The sequence below is a fragment of the Scyliorhinus canicula genome, chromosome 31, assembly GCF_902713615.1.
Source record: "Scyliorhinus canicula chromosome 31, sScyCan1.1, whole genome shotgun sequence".
Taxonomy (NCBI): Eukaryota; Metazoa; Chordata; class Chondrichthyes; order Carcharhiniformes; family Scyliorhinidae; genus Scyliorhinus; species Scyliorhinus canicula.
The window spans coordinates 29,879-54,761 of NC_052176.1; the positions used below are offsets into that span (position 1 = coordinate 29,879).

Sequence of the window (24,883 nt, forward strand, 5' to 3'; positions counted from 1 at the left end):
ATCCCGGATAATCCCTCCCATCTCGGATACTCCCCCATCCGGATAATCTCCCCATCACGGATAGTCCCTCCCACCCCGGATAATCCCTCCCACCCCGGATAATCCCTCCCATCTGGATAATCCCTCCCATCCTGGATATTCCCCCCATCCCGGATAGTCTCTCCCATCTCGTATTATCCCCCCATCCGGATAATTCCCCCCCCATCCGGATAATCTCCCCATCCCGGATAGTCCCTCCCATCCCGGATAATCCCTCCCATCCCGGATAATCCCCCCATCCTGGATAATCCCCCCATCCTAGATAATCCCCCCATCCCGGATAACCCCTTCCATCCCGGATAATCCCCCCATCCCGGATAATCCCCCCATCCCAGAGATCAATCCCGATAATCCCCCCATCCAGGGAATTAACACCATCCCGGGAGTCAATCCCGATAATACCCCCCATCCCGGGAATCCCCCCAGACCAGGAATCAGTCTGGATAATCCACCCCATCCCGGATAATCCCCCCGATTCCGGGGATCCCCCACCGCATCATGGGAATCAGCTGGGAAAACCCCCCCCCCCCCCCCGATCGGAAATCAGACGGGATAATCCCCCAACCAAGGAATCAGCCCAGATTATCCCCCCTTCCCGGGAATTAGCCGGGATAATCCCCCATCCCAGGAATCAGCCTGGATAATCCCCCCATCCCGGGATACCTCCATCCCGGGAATCAGCGTGGATAAATGCCCCATCCCGGGAATCAGCACGGATAATCCCCCCTTCCCGGGAATCAGACCAGATAATCCCCCCATCCCGGAATCAGAACGGATAATCCCATCCCGGATAATCCCCCCATCCCGGGAATCAGACCGGATAATCCCATCCCGGGAATCAGCCCGGTAAACCCCTCCCCCATCCCGGGAATCCCCTCATCCCAGGAATCAGCCTGAATCCGGGGAATCAGCCCGGTAACCCCCCCCCCCCCCCACTCCATGAGAACACCACCCACCAGGTACGCGGTACATACCCGTGCGACTCGGCCAACGTTGTTTACCTCACACGCTGCAGGAAAGGATGTCCCGAAGCGTGGTACACTGGCGAGACCATGCAGACACTGCGACAACAAATGAACGGACATCGCGCGACAATCACCAGGCAGGAATGTTCCCTCCCAGTCGGGGAACACTTCAGCAGTCAAGGGCATTCAGCCTCTGATCTCCGGGTAAGCGCTCTCCAAGGCGGCCTTCAGGACGCGCGACAACGCAGAATCGCTGAGCAGAAACTGATAGCCAAGTTCCGCACACATGAGTGCGGCCTCAACCGGGACCTGGGATTCATGTCGCATTACATTCACCCCCCACCATCTGGCCTGGGCTTGCAAAATCCTACCAACTGTCCTGGTTTGAGACAATTCACACCTCTTTAACCTGGAGTTACCCCTATCTCCATTCACACTGTATTCCTGTGAAGATTTGTTTACCTGTAAAGACTCACATTCAAACCATTCTTCACATTTCAATCTGTAATTATCTCGCAATTGTTTTTTTTTTGATAGAGTACCCAATTCATTTTTTTATCCAATTAGGGGGCAATTTAGCGTGGCCAATCCACCTAACCTGCACATCTTTGGGTTGTGGGAGCGAAACCCACGCAGACACGGGGAGAATGTGCAAACTCCACTCCAGTGACCCAGAGCCGGGATCGAACCTGGGACCTCGGCACTGTGAGGCAACAGTGCTAACCACTGTGCCACCCATTTTCTTGCGATTGTGCCTCTCCTGTATATGCTGTGATTGTGAACCTGCCTCCACTTCACTGAGGAAGGAGCAGCGCTCCGACAGCTTGTGATTTCAAACAGACCTGTTGGGACTTTAACCTGCTGCTTGCACCGTGAATTCAAACAGAAGATTCAGAAGTTTGTGCTCGTTTAGACTGACATCAGTGACATCCCGGACTGAGTGAGGTGGCTGGTGGCTAATGAATTGCCCCAGAAGGCTGTGAGACTTCTTACTGTGCCCAGTCCAGCGCCGGCATCTCCCCATCAGGACTGCACAGGGTAGATGCAGGAAGGATGTTCCTGACGCTGAGGGTGTCCAGAACCAGGGGGCATAGTCTGAGGATACGGGGTAGACCATTTAGGGCACAGATATTGTGAAAAGTTGTGGTCCCAGCACCGACCCCCGAGGCACACCACTAGTCACCGGCTGCCATCCTGAAAAAGACTTTCATCCCCACTCTCTGCCTTCTGCCAGTCAGCCAATCCTCTATCCATGCCAGGATCTTACCCTTAACATGTTTGGGTTGTGGGGGTGAGACCCACGCCGATAGGGGGGAGGAATGTGCAAACACCACACGGACAGTGACCCGGGGCAGGGATTGAACCTGGGTCTTCGACGCCGTGAGGCAGCAGCTCAACACCGACTGTCCAAAAGCACTTACCGTGGATGGAAGTATTTTAAAGAGTGTAATTGTTGTAATGTAGGAGACACGACGCAAACAGACATTGCAAACTCCAAGGCGCAGCACGGACATAAACGCGCAGATAATGGATTTGCTGTCAAATGTGGACTTTGCTTTTTGACAATGTGAGGTTGCCATTCTTGGCTCTCCAGCAAGACTCCGCAGAGGGGAAACATTGCAACAACAAAAAAAAAAAGTCCTGGATCAGTTTTTCTTTCTAAATGTTCTTTTTTATTCAGATGGAAGAGAAAATGCACTATGAAAATTTCAATCTGGTTAAAAAAATACCATGCAGAGAACCCACCAAACCCAACATTTTGTTAACAGCGAAAGATAACTTGGCGAGGGTGGAGATCCTAAGCTGCTCAATACCTGCTGGCATCACCATCTGGCTCCTCGTCAGACACACACACACACACACTCGCACAAAGGGAACTGTATCACTTGCCGATCTTCAATGTGCTGAGGTTCGCAAGACCGTGCCTGCAACACGGCACCTTGGACGCTTCCTCGAATCAGCCCGACTTCCCTGACTGCTGATCGGCATGTTGGGACTGGTCACCAGGTAGCCGCCCACAGTACCCGCTTATAACGGTTACCGGGGGGGGGGGGGGGGGGGGGGGGGGACTCGGTGTCAGATCAACACCCCGGTTCCTCAGCCCAAACGCCTGGCACATTGGAGGCTGCGTAAACCCCTCGTTCAGATCTCAGCACCCCCACCCCCTCCCTCATTGAGGGTGTCTCCAACTCCCGGAGTGGACTCAACAACCCCAAAGCAGCTGTTACCCGCTTTTCCTACTTCTCCCCGGCAGCGAGATTCTCCCGGAGAAATAGGGAAGCATCGGAACACGTCGCTCCACCTCTCACAGTGCGTGTCAGACGAGAAAGACAATGAATACAGTTTGTAAAAATCAGTTGTGTTAACCCAACATACGACAGAATGTGAAAGTTGATGACCGGATGATTAAACTCCCCACAGAACATCTTTAGGTGGACCATCTTACACGTTAGGAGTGTGAGGGGCCTGGGGAGGGGCCCCACCCGCACCTCAAGCGACAAAGGGGAATTTCAATAGTAACCCCTCCCCTCCAGCGAGATGGAGTTTCGATAAACTGACCATCCCCTCCAGCCTCTGACCGACCGAACTCAGCTCCACCGAGGCCTCGGCCGGCAGACTGTTGCCCGCCAGCGAGATTTCACTCGACTGCTTCCCAAAGTTGAGGAGGACGAGGAATCGGTCACTTTGGTCCCAGATTCGTGAATAGACGTACACCGTTGGCGAGCTGTGTACAGACTCAAACTCTCCAAATAGTAACGAGCGTTCTTTCATTTTCAGCAAACTGAGCTTCTTTATCAAGGATAAAGGCGACGGAGGGGACATCTGACCCTACAGTGAAAAGACACAGTGTCAACACAATCGCCTTTCGCAACACACTGCAACCCACTAATCAATTTAAACGGCACATCTATTCGACATAAGAAGCCAAATTAATCAAGACAAACTTCCCCGTAACGGCAGAGTCAGTGTGTGTGGGACCCGTACCCCAGTGAGAGTCAGTGTGTGTGGGTCTGTACCCCAGTGAGAGTCAGTGTGTGTGGGACCCCAGTGAGAGTCAGTGTGTGTGGGACCCGTACCCCAGTGAGAGTCAGTGTGTGTGGGACCCGTACCCCAGTGAGAGTCAGTGTGTGTGGGTCTGTACCCCAGTGAGAGTCAGTGTGTGTGGGACCCCAGTGAGAGTCAGTGTGTGTGGGACCCGTACCCCAGTGAGAGTCAGTGTGTGTGGGACCCGTACCCCAGTGAGAGTCAGTGTGTGTGGGACCCCAGTGAGAGTCAGTGTGTGTGGGACCCGTACCCAGTGAGAGTCAGTGTGTGTGGGACCCGTACCCCAGTGAGAGTCAGTGTGTGTGGGACCCCAGTGAGAGTCAGTGTGTGTGGGACCCGTACCCCAGTGAGAGTCAGTGTGTGTGGGACCCCAGTGAGAGTCAGTGTGTGTGGGACCCGTACCCCAGTGAGAGTCAGTGTGTGTGGGACCCGTACCCCAGTGAGAGTCAGTGTGTGTGGGACCCCAGTGAGAGTCGGTGTGTGTGGGACCCGTACCCCAGTGAGAGTCAGTGTATGTGGGACCCGTACCCCAGTGAGAGTCAGTGTGTGTGGGACCCCAGTGAGAGTCAGTGTGTGTGGGACCCGTACCCCAGTGAGAGTCAGTGTGTGTGGGACCCGTACCCCAGTGAGAGTCAGTGTGTGTGGGACCCGTACCCCAGTGAGAGTCAGTGTGTGTGGGGGACCCGTACCCCAGTGAGAGTCAGTGTGTGTGGGACCCCAGTGAGAGTCAGTGTGTGTGGGACCCGTACCCCAGTGAGAGTCAGTGTGCGTGGGTCCCGTACCCCAGTGAGAGTCAGTGTGTGTGGGACCCGTACCCCAGTGAGAGTCAGTGTGTGTGGGTCTGTACCCCAGTGAGAGTCAGTGTGTGTGGGTCTGTACCCCAGTGAGAGTCAGTGTGTGTGGGTCTGTACCCCAGTGAGAGTCAGTGTGTGTGGGACCCCAGTGAGAGTCAGTGTGTGTGGGACCCCAGTGAGAGTCAGTGTGTGTGGGACCCCAGTGAGAGTCAGTGTGTGTGGGACCCGTACCCCAGTGAGAGTCAGTGTGTGGGGACCCCAGTGAGAGTCAGTGTGTGGGACCCGTACCCCAGTGAGAGTCAGTGTGTGGGACCCGTACCCCAGTGAGAGTCAGTGTGTGTGGGACCCCAGTGAGAGTCAGTGTGTGTGGGACCAGTGAGAGTCAGTGTGTGTGGGACCCGTACCCCAGTGAGAGTCAGTGTGTGTGGGACCCCAGTGAGAGTCAGTGTGTGTGGGACCCGTACCCCAGTGAGAGTCAGTGTGTGTGGGACCCGTACCCCAGTGAGAGTCAGTGTGTGGGACCCGTACCCCAGTGAGAGTCAGTGTGTGTGGGACCCGTACCCCAGTGAGAGTCAGTGTGTGTGGGACCCCAGTGAGAGTCAGTGTGTGTGGGACCCCAGTGAGAGTCAGTGTGTGTGGGACCCGTACCCCAGTGAGAGTCAGTGTGTGTGGGACCCGTACCCCAGTGAGAGTCAGTGTGTGTGGGACCCCAGTGAGAGTCAGTGTGTGTGGGACCCCAGTGAGAGTCAGTGTGTGTGGGACCCCAGTGAGAGTCAGTGTGTGTGGGACCCGTACCCCAGTGAGAGTCAGTGTGTGTGGGACCCCTACCCCAGTGAGAGTCAGTGTGCGTGGGACCCGTACCCCAGTGAGAGTCAGTGTGTGTAGGACCCCAGTGAGAGTCAGTGTGTGTGGGACCTGTACCCCAGTGAGAGTCAGTGTGCGTGGGACCCGTACCCCAGTGAGAGTCAGTGTGCGTGGGACCTGTACCCCAGAGACAAATCTCTTCTGTCAACGAGCTATGGTGCAGGGGCTGTGGGATACTGACCTGCACCGTGCGATTTAAAGGTGGAACAAAGTGACTGATGCTGGCGTTTGATGTGAAGCCTCCATTTGCCGAAGTGTTCCACAACATCCACGGCGTTTTATTTTGAAATGGCTGCAGGCAGAACAGGAGACATAAGTTAGAGGTGCTGGGACCCGAAGGAGTGCATTCTATCTGCAAATCACACACAGGAAGATCTGACACACAGCAATGTGGTGATGAACCAGGCCAGCTGTTTGTGGTGATGTTGGCTGGGGGAGAAATACTGGCCCCAGGACACCGCAGAGAACCCGGGTGCCCCATCCTTCCCTCCCCATCCCTCCCCCATCACCCCCTCCCCAGCCCCCTCCCCCATGGGATCTTGTACACCCACCCGAGGGGACAGATGGCGCTTTGGTTTAACGTCTCGTCACCTACAACAGCGCATCGTTCCGACCTTCTCCCTGTGCCCTGCTCCCCTCCGTCTCCGCCCTGACCCTCTCCCACCACCCCGATCCCTCCCGCCGTGCCAGCCCCTCCCTCCACACTGGCCCCTTCCCCTCCCCCCCCCAACCCTCCCTCAGCATCGGCCTCTTCCAACCCCCTGCCCCTCCCTCCTCCCCTCCCTCTACATCGGCTTTTCCCTCCAACCCTGCCCCCTCCGGCCCCTCTCTCCATGCCGGTCCCTCCCCTCACCCCAATCGCCTCAGGCCCCCTCCCCCAGTGCACGGTCAGATTGGGCTCAGACCCGTGAGTTGATGAGTCAGTGCAGTAACCGGCCGATCAGGAGGTCTGCGGTTGTGTCTGTTTCACTTCCTCTGCCCAAAGTTCTCTAGTTTTAGCTCCAGAGCTCAGCAAGTCTTTCCCGGTCCCCAGACCCTGCGAGCGTGACCACGAGCGTGTGCCCGTACCTGGGTATCCTCCAGTCCAATCTCATCTCCATAATAAATGAAGGGAGTTCCGGGAAGTGTGAAGAGCATCACGTGCACCAGGCCATGGAGGTACTGCTCCAGCGATGACGCCATGTGACCCACTTCAAAGCCACCAATCTACAAACAAAAACAATGAATGGGAGTCAGAGACTGCCATCCGAGCCCCCTCCCCTCATGGCGCCTCAGCCACAGGCCCACTCCTGGTGAGCATGTCCAGACTGCGGCAGGATATTCAACTGCAGAAGGCACACAGTCCAGTCTGGCTTGAGCACATTGATGAAGATGCGCAGGCGAAGTTAGCATTCCTTCGAGGTACAGTTAATGGGGTGATCTCTTCGAGGGATTAAGATGATTAACGATCCGCAAGGCTCAATAGAGTGGTGCTGCAGCAAAGAATCCTAAACAAGGCCGGGGGAGGGGATCTATATTCTTGTCACAAGTAGGCTTACATTAACACTGCAATGAAGTTACTGTGAAAAGCCCCTAGTCGCCACATTCCGGCGCCTGTTCGGGTACACAGAGGGAGAATTCAGAATGTCTTTCGGGACTTGTGGGAGGAAACCGGAGCACCCGGAGGAAACCCACGCAGACACGGGGAGAACGTGCAGACTCCGCACAGACAGTGACCCAAGCCGGGAATCGAACCCAGGACCCTGCCGCTGTGAAGCCACAGTGCTAACCACTGTCCTACCGTGCTGCCCATTTCCCCCCCCCCCCCCCCCCCCCCCCCCGGCACACACAGGGGAGTGGGAACATGAAACTCTCCCAAAAAACTGTTGAGGTTTCAGGGGTTCCATTGGGAATGTCAAAACTGGGATCACGAGAGTTTAATTGGGCAAGGAGATTTTTTTTTCCAATTAAGGGGCAATTTAGCGAGGCCAATCCACCTACTCTCCACATCTTTGGGTTGTGGGGGCGAAACCCACGCAGACACGGGGGGAATGTGCAACTGTCTACACGGACAGTGACCCAGAGCCGGGATCGAACCTGGGACCTCGGTGCCGTGAGGCAGCAGTGCTAACCACTGTGCCACCATGCTGCTCCTGGACAAGGAGATTTTTAAGGTTAAGACACAGATCTGACTGGAATAGGAGATCAGGCGAGGGAGGGGTGGAGGTTTTCACACCTTGCCACAGCCACCCACATCCCTGAAACAATCGCTAACCATCGTACACATCAGGGGGCAGAGGTGAGTGTAGTGGCCATCACTGAGGAGAAGGTTCCGGGGAAACCGAAAGGTCTGAAGGTGGATAAGTCACCTGGACTACACCCCAGGGTTCTAAAAGAGATAGCTGAGCAAATTGTGGAGGCATTTCAGGAATCACTGGAGGCAGGAAGGGTCCAGGTGGCTAATGTAACACCTCCTGTTTAAGAAGGGAGGGAGGCAGAATATGGGAAATTTAGATTTCATGATTAAAGATTAGATCGCAAAGTACTTGAAAGTGCATGATAAAATAGGACTGAGTCAGCACGGCTTTGACAAGGGAAGGTCATGTCTGACAAATCTGTTCGAGTTCTTTGAGGAAGTAACAAGGAAGTTAGACAAGGGAGAATCAGTGGACGTGATTTATTTAGATTTCCAGAAGGCTTTTGACAAGGTGCCGCATAGGAGACTGTTAAATAAGTTAAGAGCCCATGGTGTTCAGGGTAAGATCCTGGCATGGATAGAGGATTGGCTGACTGGCAGAAGGCAGAGAGTGGGGATGAAAGTCTTTTTCAGGATGGCAGCCGGTGACTAGTGGTGTACCTCTGGGGTCTGTGCTGGGACCACAACTTTTCACAATATACATTAATGATCTGGAAGAACTGAAGGCACTGTTGCTAAGTTTGCAGATGATACAAAGATCTGTAGAGAGACAGGTAGTATTGAGGAAGCAGGGTGGCTGCAGAAGGACTTGGACAGGCTAGGAGAGTGGGCAAAGAAGTGGCAGATGGAATACAATGTGGAAAAGTGTGAGGTTATGCACTTTGGAAGGAGGAATTTAGGCATAGACTATTTTCTAAATGGGGAAATGCTTCGGAAAGCAGAAGCACAAAGGGACTTGGGAGTCCTTGTTCAAGATTTTCTTAAGGTTCAGTCGGCAGTTCGGAAGGCAAATGCAATGTTAGCATTCATGTCGAGAGGGCTAGAATACAAGAGCAGGGATGTACGTCTGAGGCTGTATAAGGCTCTGGTCAGACCCCATTTGGAGTATTGTGAGCAGTTCATATCTAAGGAAGGATGTGCTGGCCTTGGAAAGGGTCCAGAGGAGGTTCACAAGAATGATCCCTGGAATGAAGAACTTGTCGTATGAAGAATGGTTGAGGACTCTGGGTCTGTACTAGGTCCATTGTACCCCGAAGGTGGCAACGCAGGTGGACAGAGTGGTTAAGAAGGCATACAGCATGCTTGCCTTCATCGGACGGGGTATTGAGTACAAGAGTTGGCAGGTCATGTTACAGTTGTATAGGACTTTGGTTCGGCCACATTTGGAATACTGCGTGCAGTTCTGGTCGCCACATTACCAGAAGGATGTGGATGCTTTAGAGAGGGTGCAGAGGAGGTTCACCAGGATGTTGCCTGGTATGGAGGGTGCTAGCTATGAAGAAAGGTTGAGTAGATTAGGATTGTTTTCGTTGGAAAGACGGAGGTTGAGGGGGGACCTGATTGAGGTCTACAAAATTATGAGAGGTATGGACAGGGTGGATAGCAACAAGCTTTTTCCAAGATTGGGCGTGTCAATTACAAGGGGTCACGATTTCAAAGTGAGAGGGGGAAAGTTTAAGGGAGATGTGCGTGGGAAGTTTTTTACGCAGAGGGTGGTGGGTGCCTGGAACGCTTTGCCAGTGGAGGTGGTAGGGGCGGGCACAATAGCATCATTTAAGATGCATCTAGACAGATATATGAACGTGCTGTCATTTTCTTTGTTCTTTGTACTCGTTGGAGTTTAGAAGGATGAGGGGGGAATCTTATTGAAACTTACAGGATACTGCGAGGCCTGGATAGAGTGGACGTGGAGAGGATGTTTCCACTTGGAATGAAAATCGCGTTTTGTCACAATTAGGCATCAAATGAAGTTACTGTGAAAAGCCCCGAGTCGCCACATTCCGGCGCCTGTTCGGGGAGGCTGGTACGGGAATTGAACCGTGCTGCTGTCCTGCTTTCAAAGCCAGCGATTTAGCCCTGTGCTAAACCAGCCCCTTAGGAGAAACTTGTAGGAGAAACTAGAAGCAGAGGACACCATCTCAGACTGAAGGGACGATCCTTTAAAACAGAGATGAGGAGGAATTTCTTCAGCCAGAGGGTGGTGAATCTGTGGAACTCTTTGCCGCAGAAGGCTGTGGAGGCCAAATCACTGAGTGTCTTTAAGACAGAGATGGATAGGTTCTTGATTAATAAGGGGATCAGGGGTTATGGGGAGAAGGCAGGAGAATGGGGATGGGAAAAATATCAGCCATGATTGAATGGTGGATCAGATTCGATGGGCTGAGTGGCCTAATTCTGCTCCTCCGTCTTATTAATCGTCGGTGTCCCTTCCGTTTACACAGGAAAGAGGTGGAGGGTTTGGAAAGGGATGGGTGGAGAGGCCCGGGGTGGGGGAGAAAGGAGAGTGGTGGGGGTTACATACCGCCCAGCTGGGCCAGGTTTTGCCACAGTTTGCGATGTATTTCTCAACACTTTGCCGGACGTTGTCTGCTCGGAGAGGCTCTGCCGGAACGAGGGTTTCCCGGAGGTAGTAACTGAAGAGAATGTCCGTGTCCGATTGGTTCAGCAGCTGCAGGATTTCCTCGCTGTTACTGCTCACTGTGGCCAAGATGAGGGCCCTGACAGGGTGGGGTTGGGGGGAAAAAAGGCCAAATGAATATTCACATTCCGGATGATTTTGGAGAGTGTTTCGATCAGAGTTCTGCTGCTGTTTGCTTACCGTGGTTTCTCATCCACAGAGAAGTTCTTGGTAAGGTTCTGCCACTCCTCCACCCTGCTGGGTGCCTGCCAATAATTAAAACAGTCAGTCTGTCATTCAATGTGTCATGTGAGTGTACCTTTAAGAAATGGATGTTTAAGCAATGTACCTTTAAGAAATGGAGCAGCTCATATTACTGAAGAGATGTCAGAGGGCGGGGGTAGCTGAGTTGAGTTCACTTCGGCTTTTAGTTTCAGTTTGAGAGAGAGCAGCTGAAAAGTGCCTGGCTGGTTTGCTGTGAGCTGTTTGAAAGCCGGGTTTTGAGGAAAAGAGCTTGGGTGTGTCTGTGTTTTGCAGTGAGCTGGATCTGCTGTGATCTCTGCCATGAAAGACTATCTCTGAATCATTTGGGTGATTTAAACTCATAATAGTAATGTCTTTAACCTGATGTGTTTCTGGTGAAGGTTAAAGGTGAAGTCTTTTGGAGGTTTGAAGGAACATTATGAGGGATTATTTAGTGTTGTATTATTTTCGGGGTTATCTTTGAAGTAAGGGGTGTTAAGTGATCCAATGTTTATTTAAAAGGTTAAGTTGAATTCATGGAATAAACAATGTTTTGTGTTTAAAAACCCACGTGTCCATAATTGTAATACCACACCTGGAGAACAAGCCGTGTGCTTCAAAAGCAACAATACATTAAAGGGAGAGGTTGGTTGAACTCCATGATACATTTTGGGGTTCTGAAAACGCCGCTCCCATAACAATTGGGGGCTCGAGGGGGATAAAAGTCTATCTATTGGATTGGCTTTTGTGAACTTAAAGACAGTGAAGGATTGTTGCTTTTCCGGTGTGGTATTTTAGTTTAAGTGTGTTGTGGACAATGGCTCTTTCATAGGCTCAGAAGTTTTTGGGGGTGGAGAATGTCACACGCAGTACCTTACAGACAGAGACGAAAAGTGGACTGTTAGATTTGGCAAAAACATTGCAGTTAACATTACCTGACAAAATGCGAAAAGATGAGGGAATTATGGTGGTGGTTAAGCATTTAAGGTTGCCTGAGATAGAGTCTGACTCATTGGAAATGGCAAAAGTTCAGTTGCAAATTAAACAAATGGAACATGAGAAAGAGTTAAAGCAGCTTGAATAAGATAGAGAGGGAGAGGAAAAAGAGAGAGAGAGAGGAAAAAGAAAGAGAGAGAGAGAGGAAAAAGAAAGAGAGAGAGAGAGGAAAAAGAAAAGGAGAGAGAAGAAAAATAAAAAGAAAGGGAGATACAGATCAGGGAAAAAGATAAAGAGGGGGAGTTTGAACTTCGGAAAATGGCCATGAAACATGGCAGTCAATTAAAATTGGCAGACGTAAAGGGAAACGTACAGTTGGATGATAGTGATGAGGATAGTGAGAAAGAGCGTCATAGTCGAAGGCTTAGTGGGGATCTATTTAAATATGTCCAAGCATTACCAAGGTTTGACGAGAAGGAGGTGGAAGCCTTTTTCATTTCATTTGAGAAGGTAGCTAAACAAATGAAATGGCCACAGGACATGTGGGTGTTACTGATTCAAACAAAGCTGGTAGGTGGAACATAGAACATAGAACAGTACAGCACAGAACAGGCCCTTCGGCCCTCGATGTTGTGCCGAGCAATGATCACCCCACTTAAACCCACGTAACCCGTATCCCCGTAACCCAACAATCCCCCCCATTAACCTTACACTACGGGCAATTTAGCATGGCCAATCCACCTAACCTGCACATCTTTGGACTGTGGGAGGAGATAGTGAAGTGTTTGCAACACTACCTGATGAGGTATCTGGAACGTATGAGGAAGTGAAGAAATCAATCTTAAGTGCATATGAGCTCGTGCCTGAAGCTTACAGAGGAAGGTTTAGAAATTTAAGGAAAGAATTTGGTCAAACATACATGGAGTTTGAAAGGCTCAAACAGAGTAATTTTGATAGGTGGATAAGGGTTTTGAAAATAGACCAAACGTATGAAGCTCTCAGAGAAATTATACTTTTGGAGGAGTTTAAAAATTCAATTCCTGATGTAGTGAGAACTCATGTGGAAGAACAGAGGGTTAAAACTGCGAGATTAGCAGCAGAAATGGCAGATGATTATGAATTAGTTCATAAATCAAAGATTGGTTTCCGACATCAGTTTCAGCCGGTGAGGGATAGAAACTGGGGACATGAGAAATACTCAAGTGGTAAAGGTAAAGGTGATCTGATGGGAGACAATAAAGAGAGTGTACCTCAGATTAAAACAGAAATCCAGGAGGGTGGAAAAGAAATGAAAAGTTTCAAATGTTTTCACTGTAATAAACTAGGCCATGTAAAGTCACAGTGTCGGTGGTTGAAGAAAAACACTGGGAAGGCTGATGTGGTAAAACAGGGTAAGACAGTGGGATTTGTTAGAGTAGTAAAGGAAAGCCCAAGGGAGGCGAAGGAGGTGCAAACGATTGTACAGCCTGATCAAGAAGTAATTGATAAGAAGGTGCCAGATGTCTTTAAAGAATTTACTTGTGTGGGTAAAGTTTACTCATGCGTATCAGGAGGAGCAGGTAAAGACTTCACAATTTTAAGAGATACAGGGGCTAGTCAATCTTTATAGGGGAGAGATGAGGAATTATGTAGTTTGGGAAGAATGTTACCAGAAAAGGTAGTGATATGTGGAATTCAGGGTGAGAGGAGTAGTGTTCCATTATATAAGGTAAGGTTGGAAAGTCCAGTGAAGAGTGGTGAAGTGGTAATAGGAGTAATAGAGAAACTATCTTGTCCAGGAATACAGTTTATCTTGGGTAATGATATAGCTGGATCGCAGGTGGGAGTGATGCCTACTGTGGTTGATAAGCCAGTGGAAAATCAGACAACTGAAGGGTTGAAGGATGAATATCCTGGGACTTTTCCGGATTGTGTAGTAACCCGGTCGCAAAGTCACAGGTTAAGACAAGAGGAGAAATCAAAGAGTGAAGATGAAGTTGAAGTGCAATTATCAGAAACGATTTTTGATCAGATGGTTGAAAAAGAACAAGAACAGGTGGAGGATGAGGCGGATATTTTTAGTTCAGGAAAATTGGCGGAGTTACAACAGAAAGATGTAGAAATAAAACGGATATATCAGAAAGCATATACGGAAGAGGAATCTGAGAGTATACCAGAGTGTTATTACCGTAAAAGTGATGTCTTGATGAGAAAATGGAGACCCGTACATATGCAGACGGATGAAAAGCGGGCAGACGTTCATCAAGTAGTATTGCCAGTATGGTATAGAAAGGAGGTGTTGCTAGTTGCACATGAGGTACCAGTGGGAGGTCATTTGGGAATAAGGAAAACTCAAAATCCAGAAACATTTTTATTAGCCTGGACTACATAAAGATGTAGTTAAATTTTGTCAATCATGTCACATATGTCAAGTGATAGGGAAACCTCAAGAAGTGATAAAACCAGAGCCCTTAATACCCATTCCAGCATTTGAGGAACCTTTTACAAGGGTCCTAATTGATTGTGTAGGACCGCTTCCTAAAACATTGACTATAATGGATGTGTCTACTAGGTTTCCAGAGGCCATTCCAGTACGTAATATTACAGCTAAACGGATTGTGGAGGAGTTACTTAAATTCTTTACTAGATATGGACTACCCACAGAAATTCAATCGGATCAAGGATCAAATTGTATTTCAAAGTTATTCAAACAAGTTATGGATAGTTTAGGAATAAAACAATTTAAATCAACTGCGTACCATCCAGAATCGCAAGGAGCGTTAGAAAGGTGGCATCAGACATTAAAGACAATATTGAGGGCGTAATGTCAAGATTATCCAGAGGATTGGGATGAAGGAATTCCATTCGTATTGTTTACAATTAGGGATGCACCTAATGAGTCAACCAAATTTAGTCCTTTTGAACTAATTTTTGATCATGAGGTGAGAGGACCACTTAAATTGATTAAGGAAAAATTGGTGAATGAGAAATCGGAAATTATACTATTGGATTACGTGTCAAATTTTAGGGAATGATTAAATAGAGCAGGTGAATTGGCTGGACAACATTTGAAAGTTGCACAAAATGTGATGAAACGGGTAGCGGACAAGAAATCCAAAGTTCGTAGTTTTCCCAGTGAAGATAAAGTTTAGTGTTGTTACCAGTGGTAGGTGAGCCTTTAAAAGCTAGGGTTTGTGGACCGTATCAGATTGAAAGGAAATTAAGTGAGGTGAATTATGTGGTAAAAACACCAGATAGAAGGAAGACTCACCGAGTGTGTCATGTGAATATGCTTAAAAGGTACTTTGAAAGGGAAGGAGAGAAAAAGGAAGTTTTAATGATTCTAACTCAAAATGACGAACCAAATCCAGATGACTGTGAATTTGACATACCTCAAATTAAATTGGAAAATGAGGATGTTCTTAAAAATTGGGATGAATTGTTGAGTTACCTTCCAGAGGAAAAACAAACTGACCTGAAAGAGTTATTGATATCACATGGGCAAGTTTGTAGAGATAAATTGGGAAGTACTAAAACGGCTATACATGATGTAGATGTGGGAAATGTTCCTATCAAACAACATCCATACAGACTTAACCCTTTAAAATTGGCACAGGTTAACAGAGAGATTGAGAGTATGCAGGAAAATGGCATAATTGAAGTGGGTTGCAGCCAATGGAGCTCACCCGTAGTGATGGTACCTAAACCAGACGGTACCCAACGGTTGTGTGTGGACTATCGAAAGGTGAATGCAGTTACAAGAACGGACTCTTACCCTATCCCACGTTTGAAGGATTGTATTGAGAAAGTGGGACAATCCGCTTTTATTTCCAAATTGGATTTACTGAAAGGTTACTGGCAGGTACCTTTATCTGAAAGGGCGAAGGAGATTTCAGCTTTTGTGACTCCAGATGGCATATACCAATTCAAAGTTATGCCATTTGGCATGAAAAACGCCCCAGCCACATTTCAATGGTTAACTAATACAGTTGATTCAGGATTACCCAATTGTGCGGTACACATCGATGATCTGGTAGTGTTCAGCCAGACATAGAACATAGAACATAGAACATAGAACGATACAGCGCAGTACAGGCCCTTCGGCCCTCGATGTTGCACCGACATGGAAAAAAAAACTAAAGGCCATCTAACCTACACTATGCCATTATCATCCATATGCTTATCCAATAAATTTTTAAATGCCCTCAATGTTGGCGAGTTCACTACTGTTGCAGGTAGGGCATTCCACGGCCTCACCACTCTTTGCGTAAAAAACCCACCTCTGGCCTCTGTCCTATATCTATTACCCCTCAATTTAAGGCTATGTCCCCTCGTGCTAGCCACCTCCATCCGCGGGAGAAGGCTCTCGCTGTCCACCCTATCTAACCCTCTGATCATTTTGTATGCCTCTATTAAGTCACCTCTTAACCTTCTTCTCTCTAACGAAAACAACCTCAAGTCCATCAGCCTTTCCTCATAAGATTTTCCCTCCATACCAGGCAACATCCTGGTAAATCTCCTCTGCACCCGTTCCAAAGCTTCCACGTCCTTCCTATAATGAGGCGACCAGAACTGTACGCAATACTCCAAATGCCAGAGTTTGGTACAGCTGCATCATGACCTCATGGCTCCGGAACTCAATCCCTCTACCAATAAAGGCCAACACACCATAGGCCTTCTTCACAACCCTATCAACCTGGGTGGCAACTTTCAGGGATCTATGTACATGGACACCGAGATCCCTCTGCTCATCCACACTACCAAGAATTTTACCATTAGCCAAATATTCCGCATTCCTGTTATTCTTTCCAAAGTGAATCACCTCACACTTCTCCACATTAAACTCCATTTGCCACCTCTCAGCCCAGCTCTGCAGCTTATCTATGTCCCTCTGTAACCTGCAACATCCTTCCGCACTGTCTACAACTCCACCGACTTTAGTGTCGTCTGCAAATTTACTCACCCATCCTTCTGCGCCCTCCTCTAGGTCATTTATAAATGACAAACAGCAACGGCCCCAGAACAGATCCTTGTGGTACGCCACTCGTAACTGAACTCCATTCTGAACATTTCCCATCAACTACCACTCTCTGTCTTCTTTCAACTAGCCAATTTCTGATCCACATCTCTAAATCACCCTCAATCCCCAGCCTCCGTATTTTCTGCAATAGCCGACCGTGGGGAACCTTATCAAACGCTTTACTGAAATCCATATACACCACATCAACTGCTCTACCCTCGTCTACCTGTTCAGTCACCTTCTCAAAGAACTCGATAAGGTTTGTGAGGCATGACCTACCCTTCACAAAACCATGCTGACTATCCCTAATCATATTATTCCTATCTAGATGATTATAAATCGTATCTTTTATAATCCTCTCCAAGACTTTACCCACCACAGACGTTAGGCTCACCGGCCTATAGTTACCGGGGTTATCTCTACTCCCCTTCTTGAACAAAGGGACCACATTTGCTATCCTCCAGTCCTCTGGCACTATTCCTGTAGCCAATGATGACCTAAAAATCAAAGCCAAAGGCTCAGCAATCTCTTCCCTGGCTTCCCAGAGAATCCTAGGATAATCCCATCCGGCCCCGGGGACTTATCTATTTTCACCTTGTCCAGAATTGCCAACACTTCTTCCCTACGCACCTCAATGCCATCTATTCTAATAGCCTGGGTCTCAGCATTCTCCTCCTCAATATTATCTTTTTCTTGAGTGAATACTGACGAAAAGTATTCATTTAGTATCTCGCTTATCTCCTCAGCCTCCACACACAACTTCCCACCACTGTCCTTGACTGGCCCTACTCTTACCCTAGTCATTCTTTTATTCCTGACATACCTATAGAAAGCTTTTGGGTTTTCCTTGATCCTACCTGCCAAAGACTTCTCATGTCCCCTCCTTGCTCGTCTCAGCTCTCTCTTTAGATCCTTCCTCGCTTCCTTGTAACTATCAAGCGCCCCAACTGAAACTTCACGCCTCATCTTCACATAGGCCTCCTTCTTCCTCTTAACAAGAGATTCCACTTCTTTGGTAAACCACGGTTCCCTCGCTCGACCCCTTCCTCCCTGCCTGACTGGTACGTACTTATCAAGAACATGCAATAGCTGTTCCTTGAACAAGCTCCACATATCCAGTGTGCCCAACCCTTGCAGCCTACTTCTCCAACCAACACATCGTAAGTCATGTCTAATGGCATCATAATTGCCCTTCCCCCAGCTATAACTCTTGCTCTGCGGGGTATACTTATCCCTTTCCATCACTAACGTAATGGAAAGAAGATTTCAAACATCTGAGGGAGTTATTTGATCAACTTCAGGAGGCGGGTTTGGTGATAAACCTGGCCAAAAGGGAATTTGGAAAAGCCCAAGTCACTTTCCTTGGCCATACAATCGGACAGGGTCGAATGGTCCCACGGGATGTGAAAACCAAAGTTATTGGGGAGTTTCCGATACCCTCGACACGTCGGGAAATAATACGGTTTCTTGGTATGAGTGGATTTTAGCGGAAATTTGTACCAAATTTTAGCAGTGTGGTCACTCCACTGACAGACTTGCTCAAGAAGCGTAACAAATTCCAGTGGACAGCGGAGTGTCAACAGGCATTTGACGGCCCGAAGGTTGTGTTAGCCACTGCTCCTGTGTTAGCCATCCCAAATTATACCAAACCATTCAAAGTGGCTGTTGATGTGAGTGATGTGGGGGTAGGTGCGGTGCTTCTACAAGACGACGACGAAGGGCCAGAGCGGCCTGTTGGTTATTTTTCAAAGAAATTGAATTCTCACCAGAAAACATTTCCGACGATTGAGAAGGAGACTTTGAGTTTGGTGCTGGCTTTGCAACATTTTCAGATTTATGTGACCAGCAATCCATCTGACACCGTTATATATACTGATCATAATCCTTTGACGTTTTTGGAGCGACTCCGGAGTAACAACGCAAGGCTGTTTCGCTGGAGTTTATTGTTACAGCCATTTCATTTAAAAATAGTACATGTGGCAGGATGGGAAAATGTGATAGCCGATGCTTTGTTAGAAATGTGATGATTGGAAGGATTTCGGTTGGAGGAAGAAGAACGGGAAAGATGGACTTTATTGTTATGCCTGTTTGCGTGTGTTTTTTTTTGTGAAACGAAAAAGTATATTTACTGTGTACATTTCTTAGTGGATGGTGCAAAAGTGAAAAATGAAACCATCTTGAAGTTGATGGTTTATTTTTTTTTCTTGGGGGAGGTGTCATGTGAGTGTACCTTTAAGAAATGGATGTTTAAGCAATGTACCTTTAAGAAATGGATGTTTAAGCAATGTATCTTTAAGAAATGGATGTTTAAGCAATGTACCTTTAAGAAATGGTGCAGCTCATATTACTGAAGTGATGTCAGAGGGTGGGGGGAGCTGAGCTCACTTCTGCTTTTATTTTCAGTTTGAGAGAGAGCAGCTGAAAAGTGCCTGGCTGGTTTGCTGTGAGCTGTTTGAAAGGAGAAAGCCGGGTTTTGAGACAAAGAGCTTGGGTGTGTCTGTGTTTGCAGTGAGCTGGATTTGCTGTGATCTCTGCCATGAAAGATCATCTCTGAATCATTTGGGTGATTTAAACTCATAATAGTAATGTCTTTAACCTGATGTGTTTCTGTTGTTAAAGGTGAAGTCTTTTGGAGGTTTGAAGGAACATTATGAGGGATTATTTAGTGTTATATTATTTTTGGGGTTATCTTTGAAGTAAGGGGTGTTAAGTGATCCAATGTTTATTTAAAAGGTTAAGTTGAATTCATGGAATAAACATTGTTTTGTGTTTAAAAACCCATGTGTCCATAATTGTAATACCACACCTGGAGAACAAGCTGTGTGCTTCAAAAGCAACAATACATTAAAGTGGGGGGATTGGTTGAACTCCATGATATATTTTGGGGTTCTGAAAACGCCGCTCCCATAACAAATGTCATATTGCAACCCAAGCAGGCGATTCCCAGTCAGAGCACTGGGCGGTGGGCACCCAGGAACAGAAGGAGGAAGAGAGGGGAAAGAGCTGTCATTTCTCTTTACTTGTTTTATGGGACGTGGGCATCGCTGGGCTGTGCTAGCCTTTATTGCCCACCCCTAACTGCCCTCGAACGGGCATTTAAATGTCAACCACATTGCTGTGGGTCTGGAGTCACATGTAGGCCGGACCAGGCAAGGGCGGCAGATTTCCCGAAAGGACACGAGTGAAGCAGATGGGTTTTTACGACAATCGACAATGGTTTCACGGTCATCTTTAGACTTTTATTTCCAGATTTTTATTGAATTCAGATTCCATCATCTAGGAGCCCAATGCATTACTCTGGGTCTCTGGATGACTCTGGGTCTCTGGGTTACTAGCCCAGTGACAAAACCACTACGTCACCGCCTCCCCCCATTCTGACGTTCCCCTGTCTCAGACAAGGCCAGCACAGCTCCCCCACCCCAGCGACAGTGACTCGCTCACACTGGAAGGTGACTGTGTGTGTGTGTGTGAGTGGGTTGTGATCGGGGGGGGGGGGGGGGGGGGGGGTGCTGAGTCAAAGGCAAGAAGAATGACCGCTACTCACAGAATTCACAACTTGCTCAATTCCCCGCAGACGCAGCCCATCCAAACCTTTTTCCAGCCAATATCGAAATGCTTCTTTCTCCTGTCAAAAACACAGTTCGATTATTTTCATTTTGTGTTTTCCCCCCTCCATCTAGATTCGAAACGTTAGCTCCCATCTCTCTCCGCAGAGACGCTGTCAGCCAGATTGTCCAGTATTTTTTGCATTTGTTCACAATGGAAATCCTGAATGTAAACGGTCACATTGTAGTGGCGGGCTCTGGCCAGTAGGTGTTTCTATTGGGTTGCTTCCATATCCTCCACCCTCAAATAACCAAATCACCTTCCTCAACTCACAGACAGTCACGACAGGCTGGTTTCTAGTGTGTCACCCTCATGGATGGGGTGGGAGAGTGGGCTGAGGTAGGATGCTCATTCAGAGGGTTGGTGTAGGCTTGATGGGCCGAATGGCCTCCTTCTACACTCTGGGAGTTCTATGGTACACTCCACACATATCTTTCCCAGTCAGTGGAGGAGGGGTGTCACTGAACAGCAGGTAATTCCCTCCTGCAGGAAGAACCATGCTGAGGGACAGGAGATGACCCTCTGGCCATTCAAATGGGCGACTCGGGAGGGACACTGTCTGGCCTGTCGCGACGCACAGGGAGTGGCACGTACCTGTAAATAGTCCTGGCTGCCATTAGTCCTGTTGAAGTTAATCCCAAACCACTCCTGCTTTCCTCTGTAATTCGGAGTTAGATCCAGAATCACCTTGATACCTGTGTGCACACAAAATGAGACTGAGCTTGGAGAAGTGGCAGGAGATACAGGGTGGGACGCTTGGTTCCACCTTCAGTTTCTCCCCCCCCCCCCCCCCCCTGATTACCTTTCCGTCTGGCCGCCTCCAGCAGCTTCTGCAACTGCTCCAGGTTGCCCAGTTTGCTGTCGATTTCGGTCAGCCTGGTCTCTCTGATGTTGTCTGGAGCAGTCTTGTGGATTGGGCCGATAATAATACTCTTCATCTTGAGCGCAGCAATTTCCTCCATTCTCTCTGCTACTCCTACAGACAACAGACAGTCTCACAGTTTCCACTGTTGATAGCACCTTTTTAAATTGCAGATTACATTTAATTAATTGAATTTAAACCCCCCCCATAATGTATAGGCACCATATACATTGAATACACAACAGTATACACCACATCTACCACTGTAGTATACACTGTACAGTATGCACCCTATAAACAGTATAGGGGTGGCATGGTAGCACAGTGGTTAGCACTGTAGCTTCACAGCACCAGGATCCCAGGTTTGATCCCCGGCTTGGGTCACTGTCTGTGCGGAGTCTGCACGTCCTCCCCGTGTCTGCGTGGGTTTCCTCCGGGTGCTCCGGTTTCCTCCCACAGTCCAAAGATGTGCAGGTTAGGTGGATTGGCCGTGATAAATTGCTCCTTGGGGTGGGGTTACGGGGAGAGGGTGGGGGTTACGGGGAGAGGGTGGGGGTCACGGGGAGAGGGTGGGGGTCACGGGGAGAGGGTGGGGGTCACGGGGAGAGGGTGGGGGTCATGGGGAGAGGGTGGGGGATTGACCCTGGGTGGGGGAGGGGAAGTGGGTGGGGGAGGGGGCTGGGTGGGGCTGTTTTTTGGTAGGAATAACAGCAAACGGGATTATTATTTAAATGATAAAATATTAAAGCATGCTGCTGTGCAGAGAGACCTGGGTGTGCTCGTGCATTAAATGTTTTTAAGATAAATATAGATAGTTTTCTGAAGAATAAAGGGATTAAGGGTTATGGTGTTCGGGCTGGAAAGTGGAGCTGAGTCCACAAAAGATCAGCCATGATCTCAACCCAGCCTCTCCGAACAGGCGGCGGAATGTGGCGACTAGGGGCTTTTCACAGTAACTTAATTGAAGCCTACTCGTGACAATAAGCCATTCTCATTTCACTGAATGGCGGAGGAGGCTCGAGGCCAGATGGCCGACTCCTGCTCCTAGTTCTTATGTTACAGGGTGAGGGTGGGGTCAGCCTGGATGGGCTGAATGGTCTCCTGGTCACTGTGGGGATTGTGATCAGCCAGGGGGCGGAGCCCGGGTGACAGGGGGTGGGGCCTCAGTGACAGGGGGCGGGGCCCTGGTGACAGGGGACAGGGCCTGGGTGACAGGGCCTAAGCGAAAGGGGGCGGGGCCTCGGTGACAGGGGGCGGGCCTGGGCCGGGGGGGGGGGGGGGGGGGCGGGCCCGGGCGACGGGGCCAGAATGACAGGGGGCGGGCCCGGGCGACGGGGCGGGCCTGGGTGACGGGGGTGGGGCCTGGGTGACAGGGGGTGGGGCCTGGGTGACAGGGGGTGGGGCCTGGGTGACAGATGGGGCGGGGCCCAGGTGACAGGGGGTGGGGCCTGGGCCAGATGGGGCGGGGCCCGGGCGACAGGGCCTGAGTGACCGGGGGCGGGGCCTGGGTGACAGATGGGGCGGGGCCCAGGTGACAGGGGGCGGGGCCTGGGTGACAGGGGGTGGGACCTGGGGCAGATGGGGCGGAGCCCGGGCGACAGGGCCTGAGCGACCGGGGGCGGGGCCTGGGCTACAGGGGGCGGGGCCTGGGTACAAAGGGCGGGGCTCAGGCGACAGGACCCAAGCAACAGGGGGCGGGGCCTGGGCCAGATGGGGCGGGGCCCAGGCGACAGGGCCCGAGCGACCGGGGGCGGGGCCTGGGTACAAAGGGCGGGGCCCGGGGCAGATGGGGCGGGGCCCGGGCGACAGGTCCCAAGCAACAAGGGCGGGGCCTGGGGCAGGGCCTGGGTGACAGGGGGTGGGGCCTGAGCAACAGGGCGGGCCTGGGTGACAGATGGGGCGGGGCCCGGGCGACAGGTCCCAAGCAACAGGGGGCGGGGCCTGGGCCAGATGGGGCGGGGCCCGGGCGACAGGGCCCGAGCGACCGGGGGGCGGGGCCTGGGTACAGGGCCTGTGAGATGGGGGTGGGGCCCGGGTGACAGGAGGAGGGGCTTGTGCGGAAAGGGGCGGGGGCTGAGCGATAGTGGGCGGGACCTGAGCGACAGTGGGCGTGGGCTTGGCGAAAAGAGGGCGTGGCCTGGGCGAAAAGGGGGCGGGCAACTCCCAACCGCCAAATGCCGGGGGCCCCCCCCCCGGGCCCCGGTCGCCCCCCCCCCCCCCCCCGGCCACCTGCCAGGCCCCGGTCCCCCCCGGGTACCTGCCAGGCCCCGAGCCCCGGCCTCCCCCCGGCCTCCCCCCCCGGGTACCTGCCCGGCCCAGGCCTCCCTCTCTCCCCCCCCCCCGGGTACCTGCCAGGCCCCGAGCCCCGGCCTCCCCCCGGCCTCCCCCCCCGGTACCTGCCCGGCCCAGGCCTCCCTCTCTCCCCCCCCCCCGGGTACCTGCCAGGCCCCGAGCCCCGGCCTCCCCCCCCGGGTACCTGCCCGGCCCCCCGGCCCAGGCCTCCCTCTCTCTCCCCCCCCCCCCCCCGGCCACCTGCCAGGCCCCGGTCCCCCCCGGGTACCTGCCAGGCCCCGAGCCCCGGCCTCCCCCCCGGGTACCTGCCCGGCCCAGGCCTCCCTCTCTCCCCCCCCCCCGGGTACCTGCCAGGCCCCGAGCCCCGGCCTCCCCCCCCCGGGTACCTGCCCGGCCCCCCGGCCCAGGCCTCCCTCTCTCTCCCCCCCCCCCCCCCGGCCACCTGCCAGGCCCCGGTCCCCCCCGGGTACCTGCCAGGCCCCGAGCCCCGGCCTCCCCCCCCGGGTACCTGCCCGGCCCAGGCCTCCCTCTCCCCCCCCCCCCGGGTACCTGCCAGGCCCCGAGCCCCGGCCTCCCCCCCGGGTACCTGCCCGGCCCCCCGGCCCAGGCCTCCCTCTCTCTCCCCCCCCCCCCCCCCCGGGTACCTGCCAGGCCCCGAGCCCCGGCCTCCCCCCCCCCCCCCCGGCCACCTGCCAGGCCCCGAGTCCCGGTCGCCCCCCCCCCCCCCCCCGGGTACCTGCCAGGTCTCCGGCTCCGTCTCCATCCGAGTCCTGGAAGGCCGGGCTGTGTAGCTGGTAGGCGGCCCCGCTCCGCCACCAGGCAGCGGGAGGCAGTGAGCGGCAGCGGGGGGCCTTGAGGATGATGGCGATGGCCCCGGCCAGCATAGCCAGCCAGGCCAGCCAGAATAGCAGCAGGAGGGCCCAGCGAGCCCGCTGCCAGGCTGGGCTACCCGCTACCCTCAGTAACTCCTCCTTAGACAGGCCGCTAGGCCCAGCCACCCTCCCCGGGCCTGGGCTACCCTTCAGCGGCTTCAGCGCCCCGTTACTGTCCCCAGGCCCCGGGCCTAGCGGCACCTTCTCCAACTCCACATCCTCCAGCTCCACCTCCCGCAGCGGCCCCAGCTCGGCGTCTGCGGCTGGGCCGTCCGGAGGGCTCCCCTGCGGGCCGCTCATCGCCGAGCCGCTCACTCACTCCCTCACTACCCCTCGCACACTCACTACCTCACACTGTGGCACTCCTCACACACACTCACTACCTCACTCACTCAGACACTACCTCACACACTCACTCCCTCACTACCCCTCACACACTGAGGCACTCCTCACTCCCTCACTACCCCTCGCACACTCACTACCTCACACTGAGGCACTCCTCACACACACTCACTACCTCACTCACAGACACTACCTCACACACTCACTACCTCACTCACTCAGACACTACCT

At 51.6% G+C, this 24,883-nt stretch overlaps 1 protein-coding gene across 1 annotated transcript; it reads right to left on the reverse strand.

The window, feature by feature from the left end:
• Positions 1-2,654: 2,654 nt before the first annotated feature.
• On the reverse strand, positions 2,655-24,699 carry LOC119958936 (4F2 cell-surface antigen heavy chain-like). The gene is made up of 9 exons (XM_038787460.1): positions 24,175-24,699; positions 21,087-21,260; positions 20,879-20,979; positions 20,223-20,303; positions 10,702-10,766; positions 10,405-10,600; positions 6,776-6,913; positions 5,889-5,999; positions 2,655-3,833 (listed from the first exon to the last, which is right to left on the reverse strand). Exons 1-9 carry the CDS (start codon positions 24,608-24,610, stop codon positions 3,495-3,497), a joined length of 1,641 nt encoding a protein of 546 aa, XP_038643388.1. The 5' UTR covers positions 24,611-24,699; the 3' UTR covers positions 2,655-3,494.
• Positions 24,700-24,883: the final 184 nt, after the last annotated feature.

What these genes read in the sequence shown, in the direction of transcription:
- LOC119958936 (XM_038787460.1), bottom strand. Translation starts at nt 24,610, where the DNA reads ATGAGCGGCCCGCAGGGGAGCCCTCCGGACGGCCCAGCCGCAGACGCC. An exon ending in CGGAGCCGGAGACCTGGCAG is followed by an intron (nt 21,261 to 24,174) that starts GTACCCGGGGGG and finishes TGTTGTCTGTAG; the next exon opens with GAGTAGCAGAGAGAATGGAG. An exon ending in GGAGGCGGCCAGACGGAAAG is followed by an intron (nt 20,980 to 21,086) that starts GTAATCAGGGGG and finishes GTGTGCACACAG; the next exon opens with GTATCAAGGTGATTCTGGAT.